At 39.6% G+C, this 16,193-nt stretch overlaps 1 protein-coding gene across 6 annotated transcripts in view; it reads left to right on the top strand.

The window, feature by feature from the left end:
• MCF2 (MCF.2 cell line derived transforming sequence) overlaps positions 1-16,193 on the top strand; it is a 100,416-nt gene that overhangs the window by 43,600 nt on the left and 40,623 nt on the right. For 4 of the 6 annotated variants that reach the window (XR_012026749.1, XM_072818306.1, XM_072818303.1 and 1 more), the window contains 9 exons: positions 884-1,000; positions 2,534-2,683; positions 4,645-4,778; positions 5,110-5,224; positions 6,438-6,557; positions 9,255-9,446; positions 10,416-10,607; positions 11,931-12,102; positions 13,523-13,570. Coding sequence is in view for 5 of the 6 variants with exons in the window: in XM_072818306.1 (XP_072674407.1) it covers positions 884-1,000; positions 2,534-2,683; positions 4,645-4,778; positions 5,110-5,224; positions 6,438-6,557; positions 9,255-9,446; positions 10,416-10,607; positions 11,931-12,102; positions 13,523-13,570 (1,240 nt within the window). In the remaining variant the exon portion in view is untranslated. The remainder of the gene's footprint in view (positions 1-883; positions 1,001-2,533; positions 2,684-4,644; positions 4,779-5,109; positions 5,225-6,437; positions 6,558-9,254; positions 9,447-10,415; positions 10,608-11,930; positions 12,103-13,522; positions 13,571-16,193) is intronic. The other 2 variants (XM_072818304.1, XM_072818307.1) reach the window with 2 other exon arrangements.

Here is a 16,193-nt window from a genome sequence, read left to right on the forward strand (position 1 = left end):
CAAAATCTGGACATTTTATTTTTATTTTATTTTATTTTTTTTCTGTTCTTATATTTATTTTTTTTAATTTATTTTTTATTGGTGTTCAATTTACTAACATACAGAATAACCCCCAGTGCCCGTCACCCATTCACTCCCACCCCCCGCCCTCCTCCCCTTCTACCACCCCTAGTTCGTTTCCCAGAGTTAGCAGTCTTTACGTTCTGTCTCCCTTTCTGATATTTCCCACACATTTCTTCCCCCTTCCCTTATATTCCCTTTCACTATTATTTATATTCCCCACATGAATGAGAACATATAATGTTTGTCCTTCTCCGACTGACTTACTTCACTCAGCATAATACCCTCCAGACATTTTATTTTTAGAAAAAAAAATGGAGTGTGTGTTTTATGTGTTTGACTCCCATGAACTTACATCCTGAACTAGTTCATAGTACCATGACCTTCTTTTAAAAAGCTATTTTTATGCATTTTTAGGGTTAAGAAGAGAGTCCTCAGAAATTCTGATGCTTTTGCAAAGATCATTCCCTCCCCCAAAGTTATAGCTTACTACATAAAGCGCTCTTGCTTTGTTGTAGGCATAACATTCTTCTTTCAGAAGGTTGACCATTAATAGTGCAAAATGTTAGATCAAGGAGATTTAGGTATTTGGGTTTCTATGTAGATTAATTTTGCTTTGGAGAGAAATGTTTTGTAAATGAAAACTGTTATTACTTAAAGGAGGTAGTGCATACGTGTGTGTGGGGGGGATGTACAGGAGAGAATTGTTAGAACCATTTATAAGAGCTACTTTGTGCTAATGAATGCTAAAGTTCACTGTACAGTTGAATGGAGGGGTGCCATGAAGGGCAGTTAACAGTATCTTTCTTGCTTATTTATATAGGTGGTTATGCTGAGCTCAGTTAGTGATTTGCTGACATACATTGATGACAAGCAATTAACCCCTGAGTTAGGCGGCACCTTGCAGTACTGCCACAGTGAATGGATCATCTTCAGAAATGTATGTTGCTTTTGCCCTTACTGTAGAGCCTATATAGTTCATATTAGCCTTTAAATCTAGTTCTAGAATTTTTTTCCTCTTTGGGAAAAACAGATTTCTGGGGCTCCTAGGTTTCAAGCACATATAATTCAACATCTTGACTTTCTTTCATAGGAAATATCTAGAACTGATGATGAATCACAGAGGATGACAATTGAAGGAGAGGCCTAGGGAGTAAGGAGACCATGCTCTGCCCACCCCCTCCCGTGGCCATCTAGTAACTCCAAGAAACAAAGAGTTTGTGTTTAGATCTTAGCACTGCTGATTTTTTGCTGTCTAACCTTAAAAAGTTACCTAACCTTCCTGACTCAGTTTTCCCAACTGTAAAGTGGAAACAATAGTACTTGAGCTCACAGGGATATTTGGAAGATTAAATGAGATCAGAAGCCCTCAAAAAATGCAAGTGCTATTATGAATCTCATTCTAGTGATGCTTCTGAGGCAGTTAGATTTGTAGCAGAGATTTCTTCTGTTCTAGAAATTTACAAACAGGCAAGGGTCCTGTGCCTCAAGGTGTGAATTTATGGTATAAGAATCTTCATTCCAAATCCCGGAGATTAGGGAACCCTTCTGAATGAAATGACATTTAATTAAATCAGGATTCTATTTTCCTCATTTTTATTTGTCATTCAGCAGTTCTGTTCACTCACATGAAAGTGTATTGTCAAAATTAGTGGTGTCTAGCCTTCAGTAACTTATGAAACTGTAAATAAAAGAGCAGATAACCTTGAGCTACATGGTACACATAGGGGTTATATGGTCTCTACATGTTGCCCCCCCCCATTTTTTTGAGTAATTTATTTTGGAAACAATCAACAGCACAACCTTACTTGACACTTGAGGGCAACAGAGTCTTAATCTTCTGCCTGAATGAATTGTTGTGACTAGTTATGTTGCTCCATCACCTTTGTCCATTGCTGTGTTTGGAGTGCTAATGCTTGCTCATAAGCTATAATAAAGGAATGTTGAGTGGGTTCCATGTTGTCACCTCTTTAGAAGTAAAGTTAGTATAAAGTTAGTATAAAGTTTAACAGTTGCAGAGTTTAATGGGATAGGTGTAAACAGAGGCAGAAAACAAATTTCTCAGTACATGACATCTTTAAGAAATTGTTTTCAGGGGCCTGGCTGGCTTAGTTGGAGGAGCCTGCAACTCTTGATCTCAAGGTCATGAGTTCAAGCCCCACCTTGGCTGTAGAGATTACTAGAAAAAATAAATAAACTTAAAAAAAATCATTTTCAAGGTTGTTCAAGAAATAAGTACAGAAGTTTGGATAAAAGACATTCAAGAAGACTCTTCACCTCACATTCGTTTCATAGAGGCTTAGGTGCAAAATTAGAGTTGATGGCCAAGAGCAATGCCAACTTTCCTTAGCAGAAGAAAGGTCATAGTATATGTGTGTTGTCAAAGCTAAGTAAAAGTAAATCCAATTACTGATCCAGGTATTGGTGTACTGGCAGTTTCCATGGAACTAAAAGGATCACTGGCTCTTTGCAGGCTATAGAAAATTTTGCTCTCACAGTGAAAGAAATGGCTCAGATGTTACAGTCCTTTGGAACTGAACTGGCTGAGACAGAACTACCAGATGATATTCCCTCAATAGAAGAAATTCTTGCCATTCGTGCTGAAAGGTATCACATGTTAAAGGTACGTCTGATAGAGTCAACACAGAAAAGTCATCCATGGCCTTTGTTTTTCTAGAGAGGTTAGTTCAGTGCTTGTCCATTTCACACTGCTTGGTGGGTAGGGAGACAAAAGGGGAGGATATCCTGGACATGTTGGAAGTAAATGCCCTCTTTGCAAACGGTACGTTATCTTGAAAAGTTCTTTCCTTGCTGATAGAATAGTTTGTGAGTGCCTAAGAAGAAGAAATCCATAGTCCTCGTTGTCAACGCATATTCTTCATCTTCTCAGAAGACCCTCTCATTTGGAAAGCTAGAGAGAACTCAATGACTCCAAGACCAAGAGTTGCACACTTTGCCAACTGAGCCAGCCAGGCACCAGCCAGAGTACTAGTTTTTGATGTTTTGTACAGTAGACCTTAGGTGGCAAGTTGGTTTTGCCCTCCTGCCCCTAGGTCTGGAGTGTTGGCTTGTGAAGGATTCCGTCACACTTCAGACAATCACCAAGTACTTTGGGATTCACCTTCCCCAGAAAGCTTAAGAATGACAGAAGAAGAAGAAGAAGAAGAAGAAGAAGAAGAAGAAGAAGAAGAAGAAGAAAGAAGGAAGAAGGAAGAAGGAAGAAGGAAGAAGGAAGAAGGAAGAAGGAAGAAGGAAGAAGGAAGAAAGAAGAAAGAAGGATCTAAAGAAGTACCAGGCAACCCTATATAATAATTCCTGTCCTTCAGGGGCACCTGGGTGGCTTAGTCTCTTAAGCCTCTGCCTTCAGTTTAGGTCATGATCCTGGGGTCCTGAGTTTAAGCCCCACATTGGGCTCCCTGCTCAGTGGGGAGTCTCCTTCTCCCTCTCCCTCTGCCACCCCCCCTGCTCATGCTCGCTCTCTCTCATGCTCTCTCTCTCAAAGAAATAAATAAAATCTTAAAAAATAATAATCCATGTCCTTCACATGATGATAGGCTTGTGGGGGGCACTCACAGACACAAGCTCTATGTAGAGGTGACTTTTTATTTTAGTTTTTTTTTTGAGGTGACATTTTCAAAGAAAGAAGAGGACAGAAACTGATATTTGGAATCATAATCCAAAAGTAAAACTGTTCCAGGAAAGAAAGCTCTGTCCCTCCTGAGCTGTGTGATTGGAGAACTAGCTTACTCTCTCTCTGAGTTGGAGTTACCTTACATGCACAGTGAGGTTGATGTTGATACATTCATACCTTGCAGGGTCGCTGTGAGGATGAAATGGAGTATGTGATGTCTGTACAACAGTGTTTGGCATGTAGTTGGTACTTCATAAACATTCGCTCTTAACGCCTGTGTTCTCATTCATATCGGTGGTGGTGTCTTGGAACCCATTCCCAGACAAATACACGTACACCTGAATTTTTTGCTTAACATTTCAGAGGATCCTTGGATCTCCTGAAGGAAGTCATAGATCACTCTTAGATGCCTGAAGAATCTACCCACCAAGGTTAAGACCTTCTGAATAGAAAGAAACATATGCTTCATGACAAATTAATTAATCCAAACATGAAGTAACATAATCCTCATGGCAGGCAGTGATTGGTAACAATTAATTAAGAATTAGTAGGAAAGACATCTGACTATATCTGAAAAGGCACTAAATATTATTTTAACTGTATGCTTTCTCATTATGCTACTACTGCTTGATTGGAGCACATTAAAAAATATTAGTAGAATAGAATAAATTAGAACTTTCTATCAGTAAGAGAAGGAGACTACAGATAGAGCATGAGGTACTTCTGCCTATAAAGACCTTATAAAAATAGTGGTTGCAACATCTACCTCAACAGGCAGAGGCTTCTTGGAGATCCTCATGGGTTTTGGGTTCTGTGGTACTGATGTACTTAGTCAAGGACGTTCTAGAACTGCTGTTTCTCTTCTGCATGCTGTGGGTGTATGCTTCCTTCTCTTTAGGTCACTCAGATTAGGGTAGTAGCAGGCTAATTCATCCCATTGTGCCTTTTTATAGAATGATATTACAGCTGTAACCAAAGAAGGAAAAATCCTCCTCACAAGTCTGGAAGTGCCTGGCATTGAAGACGCTGCCAGTTCAAGGCTTGAACACCACCACCAAATAAATGGTGACTGGCAAACTGTTAATAAGTGAGTATTCTCCTTTTGGTTTAGAGTTATTTATTTTATACTTTTGAAAGGGAATTATGCATTTTGCTGCAGTCAGTTAAGCGTGGAAAATATTCCGGGACTTCTGGGAATCTGAGACCACCTTCCCTACTTGTGTCACAGATTAGCTTGTTTGTAAAAGAGCTTCTGTGGATATCTACGGTCTCTTCATGGGCCACGTGTCATGGCCTCTGACTTTGCCTATAAGTCTTTTTTTTTTCCTATAAGTCTTAATGTCCAGACCAGGTTTATATACAAACTTACAAAACAAATCGTTGTTGTGAAGGAATTCTAACGACTTTTCTTTGTTAAGATTGCTGACTCAAGTACATGATATGGAGATAGCTTTTGATGGATTTTGGGAAAAACACCAACTAAAAATGGAGCAGTATTTGCAACTATGGAAGTTTGAGCAGGATTTTCAAGAGGTCAGTTAAAACATTCCTTTCTATATATTTTTTTTCTTTATGCCAGAGGTTCTTACTCCTTGATCACCAGAAATAGAGTTTCACGAGGTGCCCATTTATACCCAGAGAGAGATGAAAAGGGGGCCAATGTGAGTGAACCCTGCCAAAATGTCTTTCTTTTTAAAAATTTTTTATTTAGATTCAATTTCGTTAACATACCGTATATGGTTAGTTTCAAGGGTAGAATTTAGTGATTCATCAGTTGCATATAGCACCCAGTACTCATCATGTGCCCTCCTTAATGCCCATCACCCAGTTACCCCATCCCCCCACTCACCTCCCCAAGATGTCTTTCTTGCTTACTAATTTCCTATGAGAAAGCACTTAAGTGCTAACATAGAAGTTAGCACTAAGTTGCCATTCACCCTGATGTTTATTATTGTAATTTATTTTACATATAAAATGCTTTCAGACTATGGGTTAGCTTTCCAAGGAAATAATACCCTCTTCCTTCTTGATTTTTTTTTAAATACCATATACCTATACTGACCATAGTTAATACGATCTAACAAAAACCTTTCTTTTCCGATCTAGTAATTTATTTCTATGAAAAGCCTGATACATGAAGTGAAATCATGTTTAATTATACATTATTTTCAAGATTTAAAAAAGTACCTTCTAGTTGGATGCTTCTGGGAAATAACTCACACATGGTCAAGCTCCCTGCAGTCTCTTTCATAGTACTTTACCAGGTCCAAGGGAAACTCACTACTTTTTTCTCTTGCATGTGGCCAGCTTGTTTTCCACCCATGACTTCCTTACTTGCTTGGTGTTTCATTTGCTCTGGACATGGGGCTCAGGGACCACCAACCCTTTCTGTCTTGTGATTCAAACAGATTTTGAAATGTGATGCTCTCCGTGAGATCTTCCTTAAAGAAAGAATAGGCCGAGTTGCTCTTGGCCCTTCCAGATATTTGTCTTTCCCTCCTCCCCAATGCATACATGCAAAAATAACACTCTTCCTGAACATTGTGCCTGCACTTATATGTTAATTTGCACCCATACTAAATTCTTGTCCTGTAGTTATATTGTTTCTTCAAATCATTGTAGCCTCTAATCAGTATTGTTGTTTGTCTTGGATTGGAATTTCACTGATGTGATCTGTATCTCATGGTGACATATATATGCTTTTAAGACTTGTGTGTTGTTTTTTTTTTTTTTTTCCTATTCATAGCTTGTGAGTGAAGTCGAACTTATGTTAAACCAACAAGCAGAATTGGCAGATATAACCGGGAACATAGGTCAAGTAAAACAAAAAATAAAAAAGTTGGAAAACTTAGATGAAAATTCTCAGGTAAGATTACATATCAGATGTTCTTTATTCTAGTAGTTACATCTTAAGGTTTTTCAGTAGTATCAACCCTTATGATCCACCTTTCATAGCAATAGTCTGTATAATTGGTGTATTAATACTGGTCTGTATTCTTTTCTGATCAGTGTGAGCCAGAAGTGACACTGCAGATGTGGCAAGTGGTTATAATAGGTAGCCTCAGAGATCATGATGTGAATGGTTTCAGGTCCACCATTAGGAACAATGGCATAAATCCTTTTGAAGAAGCTAGAAAAATGTCTATCAAAAATGCCATTTGGGGGTCACTCTATGCCTCAGTTGGTTAAGCATCTGACTTTGGCTCAAGTCATGATCTTAGAGTCCTGGGATTGAGCCCTACATCAGGCTCCCCACTCAGCGAGGAATCTGCTTGTCTCTCTCTCCTTTTGTCCCCCCTGCTCGTGCTCTCTCTCTCTCTCAAATAAATAAATACAATCTTTAAAAAATGCTATTTGGTACTTGGAAATTATGGAAATATACAAGAGCATAATTCCTTAAATATCTATCATGTGGCTGTACAGTTGAACCAAACATAGATTCAGATAGATAAATCTGCTTAGTCTTACTTAGCTGTGTGATCTTGGGGTATATTGGTTAAATTTTCTAAGCCTCAATGTCTTTATCTCTAAGTTGGGGATGAAGTGACTTACTTTGCAGAATGATTATGAGGATTCTTTTAGATGTTGTAGGTTAAACACTTAGCACAGTACCTGGGATATCTGATTATATAAGTAATCAAAACAGCCAACAATTTTCATTTTACTGGTCTTAAAGGCTTGGACTCATGGCTTTAATAGTTAACAAACCACCTTTGCTCTTCTGTCTTGTATGTGAGAACAAGGCCATCGTTTTTTAAGGTGCATTCCCTGCAAACAGATTTATGAGAATACTGTAACCATCTAAAATTTGAGGGAAAGGAACCTAGCCTGGGTGACTTAGTTGGTTAAGCTTCTGCCTTTGGCTCCAGTCAGGATCTCAGGGTTCTGGGATCGAGCCTCATGTCTGGCTCCCTGCTCAGCGGAGAGTCTGCTTCTTCCTCTCCCTCTGCCTCTCCACTCTGCTCATGCTCTCTCTCTCAAATAAATAAAAATAAAATCTTTTTTAAAAATAAAAACAATATGTGAGAGGCAGCAGTTGTGGTGAACAGCTCTAGAATTATGCTTGTAGGTCGTTGTGATTTGGGGGCAGTTTATAAACCTCTGTGGCATAGTAGAAAGAGAAGGCAAACTGGCTTGGAAACAAGGAAGCTTGGAGGTTTTTGTTTGCTATTTTTGTTTTGTTTTTAAATTTTTTTTAGGTTTAATTGTGGCAAAAAAAACCCCACATAACATGAAATTTATCATCTTAACCATTCAAAAGAAATTTTTTTTTTTTGAGAGAGAATGAAAGTGAAAGGGAGCTGGAGCAAGGGGCAGAGGGAGAGAGAGAATATCTCAAGCAGGCTCCAACACTCAGCACAGAGCCCCACGTGGGGCTGGATCTCACAACCCTGAGATCATGACCTGAGTTAAAACCAAGAGTTGGACGTGTAATGGACTGAGCCACTCAGGCATCCCCCATCTTAACCATTTTAAAGTGTACATTTCAGTAGTGTCAACTATAGTCATATTGTTGTGCAATAGATTGCCAGAACTTTTTCATTTTGCAAATCTGAAACTATACCTATTTTAAAAATGTAACTCCCTGGGACTCCTGGGTGGCTCAGTGGTTGAGTGTCTGCCTTTGGCTCAGGTCGTGATCCAGGGGTCCTGAGATCAAGTCCCACATTGGGCTCCTTGCAGGGAGCCTGTTTCTCCCTTGGCCTGTGTCTCTACCTCTCTCTCTCTCTGTGTCTCATGAATAAATAAATAAAATCTTTTTTTTTTAAAGAAGGAAGCTAAAGAGAAAGGGACTTGGGTTCAACTGAAGTGCCAGCCTGCCCACCCAGAGGAGCACACTTTGTGAGAACCAAAGGAAAGGAGCCTGAGCTCCTGGAACCCAGTCCTTAAGAATTCATGGCAGGGTAAATGTAAAAAAACAAAAACCAAACAATGAAAATTCCCTACTTTAACTCTGGGTTTCCCTCCAGTCAGGCAGGCTGGGCACTTCATCATTATGGGCTTTAGATTTTCTTATTTTACTTCCACAGATATTTTCTGACCACCTACTGCTTCAGGCACTGCGTCGGGAAGCAAGTGGGGGACCAGGGTGGAGGGGGGGATGCCAGTAGTTGATAGAATGGAGGCAAGGCTGCTGAGATCACCTTTGACTCGGAGACCCCTTCGTGTATGTAAAGCAGCCAGGTAGACGATGACTCATGACGTTTCCAAAGCTGAGATGGTAGGAAACCCATGAGTTTTCATTTGTCTCCCGTGTTCCTCTTTGGATATATGCAGTTCTGTTCTCAATCTGTACCTACCAGGAGAAGCCAACCTCATCCACACTCTGAGCAGGCCAGTTAATTTTCTTTTTCTGTTACCAGGAATACGTGGCGTCACTGCTCTAGCTAATGACTGTAACTGTAAGCTTTCTTGCAGCCTGCACAAGTATGACATCAAATCATATTTTTGGCATTCTCTCTGCCTCGCTAAACCAATTTGCTTCTCAATCGCTTTCTTGTTTCCCCTCCTCTCTCTGAACAGATATCATACGGTTCTTATTTTACTTCTTTCTCACAATTAGGATCTGTTAGCAAAGGCCCGGTTTGTGATATTACACGGACACAGACTTGCTGCAAATCACCATTACGCACTTGATTTGATCTGCCAGAGGTGCAATGAGCTACGTTACCTTTCTGATATTTTGGTTAATGAGATCAAAGCCAAAAGGATACAGCTCAGCAGGATCTTCAAAATGCATAAGCTGCTGCAGCAGGTAGTGTCATGAGACCTGGTACATTTCTGAATAGGAAGATAATTTTTTTTAAGGTTATAGGATAAAGGTCTGCCTGGGATAGCTTTGGAATTAAATTTGTAAGACGTTGAAGCATTGACTTTGATGATGTTTATTTAGTCCGGGTACCTTTGCAGTATCCATGGCAAGTCTAGTATTATAAGCATTCTGGCTTCTTTTCTGAATATTGAGATCACAGTTGTGATGGCTTCCTTTCTATTTTGGGCACATCCCTGAATCCTCTCCTCTGGTGATAGTTTGCAGTCAGAGCACCTTTCAAAGCCCTAGAGGCATTTTGCTAAAGCCAGAACTCCTTCCACATTTCATAGTTACCGCAATAAGAAATTAAACAGTGACTGGAAGATACTCCTCCGTGGCTTGTAGATCTGGCCCCTTTCAGAATTAGGCAGCGAAGGGGAGATCTGGCCTTGGAAGTGGAATGTAAAATGAGGATATCATTTATAGACATTGTATCTGAACATGAACATTTTAATCAGTTCATCTCCTTCTTTGGCAAGGAAACTTTTATCCTTGTCCTTGGCAATCACTATGCATTTATATTACACTTTGTGTTTTGCGAGGCGTTTTCATATTTCACTTATTGATTTTTGGAAAATAGCATGCAGCTGAAGTGTTAGTGTTGCGAGTACGGTCAGACTCTTTACTGCAGAATGAATTCCTTGTTATGAAATAAATACAGTGCTTCCCAACCTTGGCTGTGCATCAGAAATACCTGTGGAGCTCTGCAGAAATCTAAATGCCTGGCTTAAGGCCCAGAGCTACTGAATCAGAATTTCTGGGGGCAGAACCCAGATATCTTTATTTTTAACAACTCTGAAAACAACTCTGATTCACAGAAGCCAGGGCTGGTAAACACTCCTAAAAGGACAAACATATTTCTATTTATTCATTCATGGTTTTGTGTATGTGTGTGTGTGATTTGCTCATCAGGCTCGTCAGTGCTGTGATGAAGGAGAATGCCTTCTAGCTAATCAGGAAATAGATAAGTTTCAGTCTAAAGAAGATGCTCAGAAAGCCCTCCGAGACATTGAAAATTTTCTTGAAATGGCTTTGCCATTTATAAATTATGATCCTGATACCCTACAGTATGAATTTGATGTAATTTTATCTCCTGAACTCAAGGTAAGAGGCTGTTTTTTTTTCAAATGAATATATTTTTAAAACTGTAATTCCAGTAGTGTTGGCAAGAGTATTACTACTTCACAGCTAACTTTATGTCAAATTGCAGTTACATGCTTCTCTTAAGGATGAGGGGTGATATTAGTACCCCTGTGAAGCATCCAAGAATCCAAAGGCTTGGAGCGCCTGGCTGCTTCGGTTGGTAGAGCATGTGCCTCTTGATGTCAAGGTTACTGGTTTAAGCCCCACATTGGGTGTAGATTACTTAAAAATGACTAAATGGATAGACTTTTAAAAAAAAGCATCCCAAGGCTTTTTTCCCCCCCAAGGCTTTATGCTTGCTACATAATGAAGAATAAGTTCTTTTTGAGCTGTGACTCCATTATTTTTCAACTCTTTTCAACATACTAGGAGATCTCACATACATTGTTTTGCGCATCCTTAGAGAAAGGGCTAAAGCTATTCTAGGAGAATACTGGGCCTGTGTCAAGAGCGTTCTACTCCAAATGTCTTGTCTTCCTGCTGCAGTTACAACCAACAGATGCTGTGTGGACACAGATCTGGCTTTCCTACTCAGTTTGAGAATGAAGGGATAAAGAAATGATTTCAGGCTTCTTGGGGGAGGGGTGCAAGCAGACATTGGTATTAACAAGGTAGAGAGATCTGTGGGTCAGTTCAGATCCACCGTGTTGGAGATGTCATGAAGCACTCTCCCCACATTGTAGTTAAGAGCTTTTGTGATGCTATTTATTGCCAAAATGTGTAGTTGACTCTTAAGTTTGGAACAGCATCTAAAACCATGCTTAGCTGCAGATCTTAGGGGATGCCGCAGAAAATCAGAAACGTGGCCAGAGCAATAACTAAGTGATTTCTCTGGAAGCAACCAAGCTAATCTCTAACTGCCTCAAATCATCTAGGAGGGTCTAGGAGGAGCTTTTTACGACCCGGAAAGATAGAGTGTCCTGCAGGCTAACACGTAACAAACATCTGTAATGGGGCTTAACTGGTGGCTTTCTTGTGCTAAACATGCCTTCTTTTCCAGCCGTTATGCCTTCCAGCCATGCAGGGTAAATAAAGCACTTTACACAGTGACCTATTTCATGACTACTTGAGAAATTTCTTCAAGCTGTTTAGGTTGAGATCTTCTGGGTTTATGACTGTGGGAAGATAGCACATTAATCTGTTTTCTGTTGCTTTCCTAATGTTTTCTAGTTATACGTTAAGCTCTAAATTACTTTTTTGACCGTCTGAGTCTGAGAAATGTAATAAGATTTGTCATGACCCCAATTCAGAAAATATTTCTCAGGAGTCTCATGCAATCCGCAGGTTCAAATGCAGACCGTACAACTCAAGCTGGAGCACATCCGAAGTGTATTTGAGAACCAACAAGCTGGTTTCAGGAACCTGACAGATAAGCACGTGAAGCCAGTCCAGTTTGTGGTGCCTGCTTCCGACAATTTGATCAGATCTAGAACATCACTGTTTTCACCTAAACATGGTAAAGTATCTTACATTCACTTTTTAAAAGTCTTCTTTTTCTGCTGTTGATCATTCCTCTTGATGTAAATACCTAATGCATTCTTCAGTCTTTAGCATCTTTAAGCATCTTTGGTCCCATTTAAACTGTTAAACGAGGCATGAGTCATGGTCCAGATTATCATACAATAGTAAAACATAGTAGTAATATAGTGTAGTAGAGAATGAAGAAAATCTGGACTGAAGACTGTGAACCATGCAATGAGTGTGAACATTTTACAAGCATCAAACCCACCCCTTTCTTCAGAAGGTGGAGAAAAGTGTATGAATTTGGTACACATGGGCACATGCATGCATATGCACACACATATTTATAACTTACGTGGATAAATTATTATTTGGTTCTTATTCGCTTCTAGTAAGTGAGTGGCTTAGATAATAGAATGGATTGCCTTTTCTAAGTAAGTGTGGGTCAACAGAATAATTTTGCTAGTAATTAACTGTTAGAGTCCACTTATTTTGTTTTAATCTCTGTAGACCTGCCTTAACCATGTGATATCCATTTCCATTCTACATTCTGTAGGATAAAATAACTCTCCTGCATGTGGTGGTGAACTAATCTGGAAGTAAGATGATTCTATTGCCCAAAGTTGCCCTTGAGCTGTGTCTGGGGCCAGGGCCTCTTAGGGAAGATTAATTTGGCTTCTGGGGCACTAAGTTAGTTGAGCGAGTGGACCTGGGACGCATTTGGTCTATCTGATCTGAGAGGATCAGAGACTTCATTAATGTGTGGGAAGTGCTTTGAAATTCAGAGAAAGCTTGAACCAAGCATAAGGAGCATAAAAACCTCAGTCAGGCCCAGCCTGGGTCACGAAAACGAGGTGACGAAAGCATGTCACTAAGCTGGGACACTAAACATTAGGTAGTTAACAGTTATTTAAATAAAAATAGACTCACAAGTAAAACTATGAACAGTGCCCTAAGTGGAGAATATTGACCAAGAAGATACTGGGCAAAAGAATAAAACAAACCCCCCCAAACCAATAAGGGAATACAAACCAACAGCTCTGAGAATAAAAATAGGATAGGTTTCTATTCCTTAGCAGCAGACAGACCTCAGTTAGATGTTTGGCTCTGTTTATTGGCTGTGTGAGCTGGGACGGTTCACTTAGCCTCTTTTAGCCTAGTTTCCTTGTTTGTCAAATAAGAATAACTATTCCTACTGACTTGAAAGTGTTGCTGTGAAGACCAAAAGAAAAAAAGCTTATTAAGTATAAGAAGTATTGCATAAACTAGACCACCCATCTGACAAAGGTTTCTTGGTCTGTAGTCCTCTAAAAAGCTCAGCTCCTCTGAAGGCATTAATCACGAGAAGTACATTTTGTTTTATTTTTTTCCTTTCTGATATTCTTATTTAATGGCATTACACTTTTTTTCTGCAGTGGGAGTTGGATACTCTTTCTTTCAAGCATGTAAACTTTTTTCCAGAGGTACCCATCTTTATTACTTTTCTTCGGTACATTTTCTGAGTTCGTGTACATGCGAAAAACCAGTTTGACATCCAAAAAGCAGCAGCAATTCATTCTTGAATTTTGCCTATAATTAACTTTCTCCCTTTTTTCATAACAATCATCCATATTCTCTCATCGTTAAACTTACCTTGGAAAATGACAAGCTAGTGAAAAGTAGCTTATGGTTCTAAACTCAATCTCATCAAATGATCACTCATAAAAAGAAACCAAGAAAAACAATTCGCAATGTTAAAAATGAAGCTTTCTTTCATTTTAGGGACTCTTGTGTCATCCACACACAACTACTTGTTGGGAGTAGCTTGAATTTTCTTCAATTTAAGATGGCCTAATGTATTTATGTGGAAGAAGGCAGCTGACTGAATAAATGATGTGGATGGATAAATGATTTTCCATCATTTATATAACTTAAAAGCATCATTTTTAAATTAAATCAAAGCATCATTTATGCTGCATTGTTTATGTTACCCTATTGCTCTGTGAGTAATGGGGATTATAACAATCAGCTCTAAATAGTTCTTTAAGACTTCTAATTGCTAGGCCAAATATATAAGATTTGGTCAAATCAAATTGTGTTAATCTTCATTACAATAAGTCAAACTTGTTTTGTTTGTTTTTGTTTGTTTATTTTTATTAATTTACATCAAACAGAATCCTGTACCTACCACAGTGCCTGGCAACTAGCAGGAAACAGTAAATATTTGTTGAATTATATTTTAAAAAGATTTTATTTTGTTTTTGAGAGGTGGGGTGCAACCAGAGGGAGGAGCAGAGGGAGGGGCCGAGGGAAAGAATCTCAAACAGACGCCACGCTGAGCACAGAACCCTAACCTCCCTCGGGGCTCCATCTCACCATCCTGAGATCAGGACCTGAGCCAACATCAAGAGTTGGCCACTTAACATCCGAAGTAATATTTACTACAGAGGGAAGTTAGTGAAGAACATTGTGGGGGGTAAAGTGTAGTTTGAACTCCCAAAACTAGCTCTAGTCTGCATCTTTCTCATAAGCTTCAGACCTGCGTTTACCATCTGCGGCCTTGAATTTCTTACCGCAGCGCAGACTGCACACGTACCCCCACCTGATAGCCTCTCCTGCAAACTCCTCCTGGGTTCCTTATCCCAGTGAATAGTACTGTCATGCCCCCGCTCGTCTCCGCCTGGGACACTGGCTTCCCCTTTGCACAAATGCCCCCCCCCCCTTAATCAGTCACAGAATCCACCTCTTTCCATCCTCACCGCTGCTGCTCGCTGCCACTACCTTCATCCAGGCTAATGTCACCTGTTGCCTTGACAACTGCAGCTGTCTCCCCGGTTCCCTACTTTTCTGTTTCAAATGCCTCATCTTACCTGTTGGACTTTACCATACCGATCTCTCTCTGGGACACTATTCCCTTCCCTCTCCCTCTCCCCTCTGCTGGCTTCTTTTCCTCCATCACATTTCTTGTCCCTAGTCCACCTGCTTCAGGTAAGCTCGCCCACCTTGGCCACTCCTGGGCGCCCCTTTTGGTTGAGTGATCATGCTGTGTGGTAACAAGCCATCTCTTTTGGTAGACTGTAAACTCCACTAGGACAGGGACTGTGTGCAGTTCATGTTTTTGTCCCAGCACCAAACACAGAGCTTCGCATATAGTACAGGTGCTCCATAATTGTAGATATCTCTATGTCATTCAAAGAATGAATTTCTCTACCTTGCTTTTCAGAAAAAGCTGCGTTCCTCATGAGTTGTGCATATGTTCCTTTTTCAGCTCTTAATAGAGTTGCAAATAATTAATGAGTAAAGCTAATTAGTAAGGCTCCCTCAGTTACCTTTATAAATAAGTTTGGAGCTCTGTGTATCAGGTGTCTTTAAAGTGGTAAACATCAGTTTTTAGTGAGAAATTGATTTTATGTGGTAAATGCCACTAAGTCTAACTTATATATTTACACATATGATTTATAACATAAAACTTGGATATAAAATATTTTAAAAAATTTTAAAATTTGAGTGTAGTTGACACCAAGGTTACTTTAGTTTCAGATGTACAACGTAGTGATTCAATATCTCTATACATTATGCTATATTCGGTACTTAAAATACATACATATATATGTATGTATGTATGTATGTATTTTAAGTAGGCTCCACACCCAGCATGGGGCTTGAACTCATGACTCTTAGATCAAGAGTTGCATATGCTACTAACTGGGCCAGTGTGAGCCCCTGTGAAATATATTTTTATTTTCACTCTTTTAAAAAAGTTTTTTAAAGTTTATTTATTTAAGTAATCTCTACACCCAACGTGGGGCCTGACAAGATCAAGAGTTGCATGCTCTTCTGATGAGCGAGCCAAGGGCCCCTAAAATATACATATTAAAAGATTTTATTGATTGATTTGACAGAGAGAGAGAGTGTGTGCACAAGCAGGGGAGAGGGCAGAGGGAGAGGGAGAAACAGCCTTCCCACCGAGCAGGGAGCCTGACACCAGGCTTGATCCCAGAACCCCAGGATTATGATCTGAGCTGAAGGCAGATGCTTAACTGACCGAACCATCTGGGCAACCCTAAAATATATTTTTAAATAATTAAAGTGAAGTATAAAATTTAG

This window comes from Canis lupus, chromosome X (genome assembly GCF_048164855.1).
Source record: "Canis lupus baileyi chromosome X, mCanLup2.hap1, whole genome shotgun sequence".
NCBI classification, from domain to species: domain Eukaryota; kingdom Metazoa; phylum Chordata; class Mammalia; order Carnivora; family Canidae; genus Canis; species Canis lupus.